Source organism: Phocoena phocoena, chromosome 11 (genome assembly GCF_963924675.1).
Source record: "Phocoena phocoena chromosome 11, mPhoPho1.1, whole genome shotgun sequence".
Taxonomy (NCBI): Eukaryota; Metazoa; Chordata; class Mammalia; order Artiodactyla; family Phocoenidae; genus Phocoena; species Phocoena phocoena.
Window position 1 is genome coordinate 59,488,219 of NC_089229.1, and position 9,387 is coordinate 59,497,605.

The following is a 9,387-nucleotide window of genomic DNA, read 5'->3' on the forward strand; positions in this document are numbered from 1 at the left end:
TGGAACTGGAAACCAACCCCATCTATAAACAAGCCACTCCACCGAAGGTGTTTCCCTCTCCATCCCCGGGGAGGGTTCTCCCCTGGCAGGCCTTTCACCTGCTTTACATCCCCAGAATTTAGCAAGCAAGAAGAGAAACCTATTTCACAAGCATTACTGGCTCCCCACACCCGCTTCTCCTTCTGCTGAGTCCCAGATGGTCCTGCTCCCTGAGCCCTCCACCCACTGCCATCAGCACTTCAAGACAGAGGCTCTGGATACCCTCTAAGGTCTTCGGTTCCCCCTCTCGCTGCACAGTGAACCCAGACCTGTGCCCAGACCCCACGTCTCCCCTCCAAGTTTCCACCTCTGCTCTAGCAGTCTCCTCTCAGTGGAAAGTCTCTCTCCTGGTCTAACTTTAATCTCTCCTGCTGCAAGTCTAGATCCCCTTTCTTTCTTTTCTCTATGAAGCGACCCCTTTAAGATCAGAAAGGAAATATTCCTCTAGCGTTTGCAGCCTCCTCTCTGGCAGCGCCCCTCCACATTCCCAGCCCCTCAATTCTGCCCCAGCCTGGAGAAGTTCTTCGTGGCCACTCCCCACCTCCACTCCCCGCCCAGAACTCTAAGGATCCCCGCATACCCATCCGGTCTGTGTCCACTGCGACCGGGACTCAGGTTCGCCCGCCAGCGGGGCGGTGACCCCCGCCAGCCGGTGGCGCAGCCACCACGGGGTTAAGGCTCCGGGCGTGGGGAAGGGGAGGGGGCCGGGAGGGGCGGGTGCCGAGCCAATCGGCGGCCGCGGAGTCCCCGGGGCCGCGAGCCGGGAGCGCTGAGCCGGGAGCCGAGAGCCAAGCGCGCCCGGCTGGGGCCGGGCCGGAGCGGAGCGAAGAGGGAGCGCTCCCGCCCCAGCCCCGAGTACGCCGCCTGCCCGCCCGCCGCCGCCGCCGCCGCCGGCCCAGCGGCCGCCGCCCCAGCCATGGAGCAAGACCACAGCCCCCGGAAGATCCAGTTCACCGTCCCGCTGCTAGAGCCGCACCTTGACCCCGAGGCGTCGGAGCAGGTGCGGAGCGGGGCGGGGCGGCTGGGAACTCGCCCCACAGAGGACGAGGGACCCCTGGACTGTGCGATCCGAGACCCCCGCTCAGTCCTCCCTTGGCGGTGCGCCCCTGCGAGCGCCGGCGCGCTGTTTGCGGGGGGTGGGGGTCTTCTCTCCCCTCCCCCACCGTGGAAACCCCATCTCCCCGTCTGTGCTTCTTCGAGACGGACTGAAGGACGAGAGCCTGCCCTCGAAGCCGGTCCCCGCGAGAGTCGCTCCCTGCTTCCCCAGCCCTGGGGGAGGGGGCTTGCCTGAGGACACGACCCTCCCCCCTTCGCCAGTCTTTCATCCCCCACCCAGTCAACACCCCGCCAGAGTTTCTGAGCTCGGAAGGGGCGCCCAAAGGTGTCGGAGGGCCTAAGGGAGAGGGCAGGTAATGGAGGGAGTTGAAAGAGGAGAAAGAGCCCCCCCAGCTCTTAATTGGGGGCGACCCTGCCGGACCCCAGAGGGTGAGGACAAGAAGGGCTGAGGAAAACTGCGAGGGCTGGGGCTTGGGGGAGAGGAGTGGTCGTGTCTGCAGGCTGACTCCGCGCTCTTCGGGTCTGGACACTGGGTCCTTATTCCAGTCTCCTGCCCTTTGGATCGGTAATGGGGCGGGGTGGGGGGGCGGCGGGAAGGGGAGGGCATGGAGAGAATGGCCCTGGGGAGCGCGAAACGAGGGCTTTCTCGGGACTGGGGTCCTAGCTGGGCGTGGGCAAGGGAGAAGCACTGTTCTGGGCTGGGCTCAAGGGGTGGGAGTCCAGGGCCCTGGCCCAGCCTCCGGGCCTGGCCTATTTTTAGCTCCGAGCAGCCTGGCAGAGGCGGCAGTGTATGAGACTGTGTGAGCAAGTGTGTGTATCAGGGAGAGTGAGCCTGTGCGTGGAGACGGTGACCACCCGCGGTCGCTACTACCGCCCATTTGCCAAGTATTTGCTCGTTTGCTCATTGCTCCATCTCTTTTCGGGTTCTCTATCCATTTGCCTAGACATCCCTGTTCCTAAAGACTATCCATTTCCCACAAGGTCACTTCTCTGTTTCCCCCAACCGGCTGCCAGGGCTCTGGCTGGGCCTCCCCACCTGAGAAAACTCTGACCTCTTGGGATGGGCTGGAGAGAGTGTTCTTTCTGCTGCCCCAGCTGTTTGGTGGAATAAGGTCTGATGTGAAGGGAAAGGTTGGGTACACACGCGCTCCCTATAACGTTAGCTTCCCAAAGTGTGGGGAGGGGTTAGGGACCTGTGTCTCCATCCTCTCCCTGGCCTGTGGGGGGAGCCGGATCTCCAGACCTCTAAGGTGTGACAGTAGGAGGGAGGGTGGTAGGACTGCAAACCTCCTGAGGATGAGGAGGGCGGAGAGCCAGGAGCATGGGGAGTGTCCCCTTGGGGTCAGGAAAAAGGCTATTATGCCTAGAGGCAGGGGGCCGGCTAAGATAACCTCAGACCCAGGGAAAAGGGCCCAGGAGTGTGAGCTACGGGCTCAGGGGTGAGGTTCCAAGCAGAGATGCCTTCCACTGGCACAGCCAGTGCTCACTGCCTGACGCCTGCCTCTGTCTGGCGTTAGATGTGGCAGGTGTAGGTGTGTGTTGGGGGAGGGCAGGCCAGCTGGCCCAGGGTTCTGGGGAGCAGGGGAGGAGAATGAGGCAGTGCTATAGAGCCAGAGGGAAAAAGAGCCGGGACTTCAGCCTGCTTTTCTCTCGTCTTCAGAAATCTGTGTCTGCTCAGCCTGAAATTCTACCTGCAGTCTAACTTCAACCCCCCCTTGCCGTGTTACCCAAGTGTGTAGGCAAAAAGTTCCAGGCTTGGCAGGAACACCTAACCCAGAGTGACATGAGAGGGCGGCAGGGGTTGGAAACTCTGAGTTATGGAGCACAGAGTGGCAGGGGATGGAGGGGTGCCCACAGCTACCAGGTCCTTGGCATAACTGGTTTGGAAAGAAATCAGAGGCAAAGGCACCAAGTGTCCTTGAGAACTAGGATTTGTGATGGGGCATGGAAAATAAGAGACCGCCTACTCATTTGCTAGTAGTCCAGGTGCCTGGGAGGTACTTCAGGAAGTCTAACTTTACTGCCTCCTGCTGTAGGACATCAAAATTCTCAAGGACTCTGAGTGCTTAGAAATCTTGTCCAAGGCAAGGACATTGGTTAAGGGACCTCTCCAAGATCACAGAGCCCTGCTGCCCTCTCAGAGGTCCTTTCTGTCAAACTTGCAGACTCCTTCTCAGGCTCCCAACCCCCATTAATCCCCACCCCCACCGCACCCTCTCCCTCTCTCAGCTCCCCTCCCCCAAGGCAGGAAAGAAATAGAGAGGAGTCCTCTCTTAGGAGAAGGATGGCCTCACCCCACATGCACGAAACACACTTGCCCACCTGCTGGCCCCCAGCACGTTTGCACCAGGAATAGCCAGCGACGGACTCACAGATAATGTCTATGCTGTGCGTGCTTGTATGCACACACAAACACACACACAGAACTGGTATTGCCAGGGACCTTGAAATGCCACCAAAAACAGATACTGCTGGATTCTCCTAAGAAAACAGTCCCTACCCCAACCTACCCGCATTCTATGTACCCATTTCTTCTTTGAGGTGTCCTTCTCTCAGATTAACCCTGCCCCCAGCTAGGGCTGATACCCACTTTCTGCCCTGGAGGGAGCCGCAGGGACTCCAACCCCACGGTACCCTTCACTTTCAAGCCTCCAGAGAAACGGAAAAAACTACATGTCCCAAGAGTCCTTGGACTGACTTCAACAACAGTCAACTTTATTGGCAGCAAGACAAAAGAACAGAGGCGGGGAAAGGGGGCTCAGAGGCCCAGCAGTGAATCCGCTCTTATCTGTTACTTTCTTAGAATCGGACCCCAGAGCCCAGGATAAGATTTTTCAGTTTAGCTTTAGTCCCTGACCAGGGTCCTGCCTCACGCTTCTCCTCATATTATATTTACCATGACAAGGATTTCTCTAGGCCGTATTTCCTGACAAATCAGAAAGGCAGTGTGTACAAGGATAGGGAGGAGATGAGGGAGGGAGGGGCATGGGCCAGGTGAAGGCACGTTCAGACCCACCTTCTCTGTGCTGTCCTCCCAGGCTGGGTGAGGATCGAGGGGCGCTCTCCGCAGGTGCTGGCCCACCACAGGTTTATGTCCATTTGGGGAGTGGTCTGGGAGACTAAGGGGAAAGTTTTGTGCCCTCTCGGGTTATTTCTGACCATTGATCCAGGATGGACGGAAGGAGAGCAGGCCAGAAATCGATGCACTAGCGCAGATATAGCTGCTGAGATGGAGAGCTGGGGCCAGGACCCGGGGAGATGCGGAGACAGAAAGGGGGTTGGGAGAAGCAGGGAGTGGAGGTGGTCTTCTGGGTCCCCAGGGCAGAGGGATGGGCCCAAGAACGTCCACCCGGAGACCGTGGGTTCAGTGTAACGTGGCACTTTTGGAGGTGTGCTAAGTGGGCGGCCTGCATTATGTTACTGAGTGTGCGCGGGGCTGTGATGCTTCCACGTGTACTTGACCTCTTCCCTCAGATCCGGAGGCGCCGCCCCACCCCTGCCACCCTCGTGCTGACCAGTGACCAGTCATCCCCAGGTAACCCCAGGATGGGTCGCTGAAGGGAGTAGGGGCTGCTGAAGACAGCTGGGTCCCAGTGAGAGAAGGTGGGTGCTAGACAGGAGGGCACATCTGAGGAGCCCGCGGTCTCCTCAGTCCTGGAGACAGGGAAGCGGTGGCTGGGTTAGCAGGGGGATTTCCTCCGCTTTGGAAAGACAGAGCAGTGCTAGGAAGCGGGGGAGACAACCTGGTTCCTAAGCCCCCCAGGAGTTGGGGTGGTCAACGGAGTGTTGGTTGCTGTGGCAACAGCCTTCCAGGTTTCTCCAGCAACTGAGAGGCTGCTGCCCCCACCGCCAGAGGCGGTGACAGCTGTGAGGGGGAGGGACCGCCGCCATCAGCTATTCTCATGGCCCCCAGAGGGGAAGGGGAAGGTTAGAAACAGCTCAGGGAGCAGCTGGCATTCTGGTCACCAGTGTCTCCATCAAGGTCTGGGGAGAGAACAAGGTTTCAGAGAATGTCAGGGGTGCTGGCGAGAGAGTGGAAGCGAGGTAGTGATGCTAATAAGCCGGCCTGGAATTCAGGAAACCTGAGTCTCCAACTTTCCTCCAACTACTAAAAAAGACTGTCCTGGGCCCTGCACAGGATAAGTTTGCTGTTCTCTCTCCGGTGTTCCCTCCTAGGCATGTTTCAGTTCTGGATCGGGGGTGGGGGGCTGATTGGAAGGAGACAGGGAGGAAAAGGACAAAAGGACCACAAAGCCTGCCTTCGAGAACCTCCAGGTCTGAGGCAAGGATGTAGATGCAGACTGACCACAGAGGCAAGGACAGGACTAGAAGCAGGAGGAGGTAAAGCCAGCCAGCAGAGCAGGAGGGAGCTGGAGGGAAGAGGCTGGGGACAGCCACAGTCAGGGCCAGCTTCCTAGGGAGAGATGTGAGGGACGGATCAGGAAGGAGGTGATTGCAGAGGCTCCTCCCCTTGGGAAGTCAGTCTGCGGGACCCCCTGGGTTTCCCATCCTCATCACTTTCTCCTTTCCCTCCTTCCCTCAGAGGTGGATGAAGACCGGGTCCCCAACCCGCATCTCAAGGTGAGCTGGCCCCTCCCGCTCAGCCCAGCACAGAGAACCCCCAGACCCATTAGAAGATTATTCCTCAACCCCCCCTCTTAGGACCTTTTGTCTCCCTCTTTCTTGTACCCCCCCCCAAAATGTTCTTGAGTGGATGTACACACATGGTCCTCTACGTTCTCCCATACACGGTCTCCTTGCTCACCATCATAGGGGTGGGGGCCGAGGAAGCAGGAGTTTTCTTCCCCCACTTGCTGAAGCCCACACCTACCCCCAGTCTCCAGTCCCACAGCGTGGCACGGCAGGGAGGAGGGCGAGAAGGGCGGACGCCCACCTGTGCTCTGTGCCCTTCACAGTCCACTTTGTCCATGTCTCCACGGCAACAGAAGAAGGTGATGAGGACCACACCCACAATGAAAGGTTCGGAAGACCCTTCCCCGCTATGCCTGATGCTGAGCAGTGGCCAGGATGACCCGTTTGGAAGGAATCCTTGGGAAGTCATGACATCTGCCTTTATTAAAGGAGAGTTGTTGCTGGACCACCCGGGGCTGCATTCCAGCTCTGCCACCCACTAGCTGGGTGGCCTTGGAGAACCTGCTTAACCTACAGGGGCCCTGAATACTACCTCACTTTGGCAGTTAAATAAAGTATGTGAACTCACCCGGCATAGTGCACAGCACAGAGGAGGTACTCAAATATTTCTTGAATCTAAATTGAGTCTTTTCTCCTGACCCCAAAGGAGACCAGGTATCCCAGCAAATCAGGAGCTTCTTTTGATCTTAAAGGCTCTTCCTTTCCCCTCCCTTACCTTTCAAAAAAGTACATTTTATTGTCTAACTTTAGTCCCTCCTTATTGTACAGCAGATGTCCCTCCTTGTTCAATCTCAGAAGGGAAAGTCAAGCCACACGGGCAGTGTGTGCTGACCCTCTAGTGGGGCTGTCACATCTGAGGGTCCATGGAGGAGGCTGGGCAGTCACGTCCAATGCTCTCTCCCTTTCTGTTTGCCCTCAGAGCTCCAGATGATGGTCGAACATCACCTGGGGCAACAGCAGGAGGGAGAGGAGCCTGAAGGAGCCGCCGAGAGCACAGGGACACAGGAGTCCTGCCCACCTGGGATCGGAGACACAGCAGCAGAGTCGTGGCTGGGCACCTCTGGGAAAGCACACAGTATGTTCAGGCTGGGGAGGGACCAACCCCAGGGGAGGCCAGCCTTCCCCGTTGTAGGGAGGGGCCTAGCAGTAGCCAGAAACTGTCTTGAGAGTACGGATCTTTGCATGGACGGCGTGTGTTTGCGTCTCTTCATCTTTCTTTACTGAATGACACCATCCCCTCCCAACTTGGACTTCAGAGCTCCCTATTGTATCGGGGGAGCCCGCTGGCATGGGAGCAGCCTTCAGGGGCTGGAATCCTGGCTCTGCCACTTTATCAGCCCAGAGGTCTTGAGCAGCTTAACCTCAATCAGTAAAGTGATAATGATGGCGCCTATTGCCTTGGGTTGTGTGTGAAAATTCAGTGAGACTGGTCCTTAGCCCAGCAGTGAACACAAAGTATGCAAGCAATGGACCCTGCCTGTCCACGAGTCCTTATCCCAGATGTGGGCCGGAAGTCAGAATGTTTCCAGTTTTATGAAGGTGACACGGTATATACACCATATGTTCCATAATACCCCCAGCAGAGCCCCCTGTAATCAAACACATGAAGATTTCTGCAGGGAAATGAGTGGTCACATGAAGTGGGTTAAATAGGCTATCAAAAGCTCATCTCTGTTCAGGTCAGATTTAGCCACACTTTGAGATCATACCCCAAATTTTAAGCTTTTTTTTAGAGGGTTTTTTTTTTTTTCGATTTCCGATTGTAGATTTTTTAAAAACTAGTGAACCTAAGTAGTCATTGTGACCAGAGAAAACCCTGTTGGTCCTGCCCCATTGCCTTCCGCTTGGTCTTGGGCTCTTCTCAGGGCTCATTGAAGTATGGGCTAGGGTGAGTAGAAGCAGCTGCCTCTCTCCAAGCCCTCATGAATACTACCTGTCCCTCCCACCACCTGTTCTCCCTCCTCAGAGCCTGCAGAATCCATCCCTAACACTCAGGAGAGGGGCAGTGAGAAACCCAGCACAGAGGAACCCTCAACCCATAGACCACCATTGGATTCCAAGGGAGCCAGTTCGGTAAGACCCCAGGGCTGGGCTGCCCAGTCTGCAGGAGAGCAGGCTGTGTGGGGAGGGGGACGGCTAAGATCTGGAGTCAAGGAAAAGGGGGACAAAGGACCAGCTTCAGTCACTGAAAAGCTGTCGTCTGTGGCCAGAGGATTTGCATCTCCCCAGAAGGACAGACAAAGAGAAACAGGATAAAAGTGCAGCAGGAGGCAGTAAGGTTAGATGCTGTCTGAGGATTTCTGGCTCCTGGAATGGGTGATGGAAGTAGACCATGGCTTTTCTGATAAAGGGCATTTGGAACCCAAAGGGAGATCCTCACCTGTCCAGGCTGGTAAGCAGTGGTCCTGCCTGGAGTGGAGACACTGATGAAATAACCCTGTGAGCTCTGATTTTACAGTCTCCCCTCCCCTGTGTAGACTGGACACGGGGCCAGGGACTGGAGTCAGACATTAGGAGTTAGATGCCTAACGGGATGGTTGGGTACACCAGCAGGGGAGGGGACAAGAGGACCTCAGGCCTCTCACTCACCTTCTCTTTCTACCTGCTTCCCTCACAACAGGTCTGAGAGTGAAGGAGGTATCTTGGAATCAAGACTGCAGTTGGGAATGCACGGACACTGGATTTGTTTCTTATTTCCTCACTTTTGGGGAAAATATCTTGTTTTTAAAAGTGATAAATTTAATGTTAAGTCCTTGGTGGTCTCCTTCTTTCCCAACTTGGAGAATCTTTTCTCCCTCCCGTCTTGTCCTGCCCTCTCTATAGCCCCCCTCCCTCTTGCCCAGCTGCCTCCAGGAAGGAGGAAATAAGGAAGCTGGGCAGGAGCCTTGAGAAAGGAGGAGTTTTTCCCCAGCCTTGCCCTGACTTGCTGGGGGAAGAGAGCTGAGGGTCAGATAGGTAGGAGGACTGACTTCCGGGGTACCAAGAAAGAAGGATGGCCCCAGGCTCTCTTCATATTGAGGAAAAGATACAACCACCTGGCAGGGCTGCGCTGAGGCCTTGGAGCCCTAAGGCCCGTATGGCTGCGACGCTGCTGTGGGCGCCATCTGCTGAACAAAGCCGGGAACTGCACCCTGGCACTTGGCCCATGGGAAAGAGGCGGGGCGTTGCGTGGATGCCTCCCTGCCTGCCCTCCAAACCTCAGTGATTCCCAAGCTTCAGGATGTGTTCCCTCTCCAGCTGTGCGGAGACCACCACCCAGACTCCAACCTCTTAGCTAAGCTAGACTGAGGACACAGTGGCTATTCACGAAGAGGCCCTTGCTGGGAACTGGAAAGGTCACCTCTCCCCCTTGTCCAAGACACCAAGGGGCCGGGGTAAACGACGAAAGCTGAGCAGAAGTGAAGAACCTTCCTCAGACCCCACAGCCAGGCCTCTCCTGTCTACTGCTTTTGATTTTTCCAGGCAGTGGAGAGAGGAGAGGAGGGGAGGGGAGATTCACCCCTCTTTACTGAAGAAGTAGTGTGATGGAGAGAAAAAAGAACTTCAGAAGTGTAAGGTCCCCTTCTGCCACCCTTGTTGTGCACCTCAGGCAAGACCTCACCTCTCTGGGCCTCCATATATAACAGGATGAACACCGCA

At 56.6% G+C, this 9,387-nt stretch overlaps 1 protein-coding gene across 1 annotated transcript; it reads left to right on the forward strand.

The window, feature by feature from the left end:
- Window positions 1-955: 955 nt before the first annotated feature.
- PPP1R1A (protein phosphatase 1 regulatory inhibitor subunit 1A) lies at window positions 956-8,498 on the forward strand. The gene is made up of 7 exons (XM_065887819.1): window positions 956-1,039; window positions 4,570-4,630; window positions 5,639-5,676; window positions 6,012-6,075; window positions 6,668-6,823; window positions 7,715-7,821; window positions 8,369-8,498. Exons 1-7 carry the CDS (start codon window positions 956-958, stop codon window positions 8,372-8,374), a joined length of 516 nt encoding a protein of 171 aa, XP_065743891.1. The 3' UTR covers window positions 8,375-8,498.
- Window positions 8,499-9,387: the final 889 nt, after the last annotated feature.

Excerpts from the sequence above, each read along its gene's own strand:
- PPP1R1A (XM_065887819.1), top strand. The coding sequence starts at position 956 with ATGGAGCAAGACCACAGCCCCCGGAAGATCCAGTTCACCGTCCCGCTG. Across the intron at positions 5,677-6,011 it reads TCCCCAACCCGCATCTCAAG|TCCACTTTGTCCATGTCTCC; the intron begins GTGAGCTGGCCC and ends TGCCCTTCACAG. Across the intron at positions 6,076-6,667 it reads GACCACACCCACAATGAAAG|AGCTCCAGATGATGGTCGAA; the intron begins GTTCGGAAGACC and ends GTTTGCCCTCAG.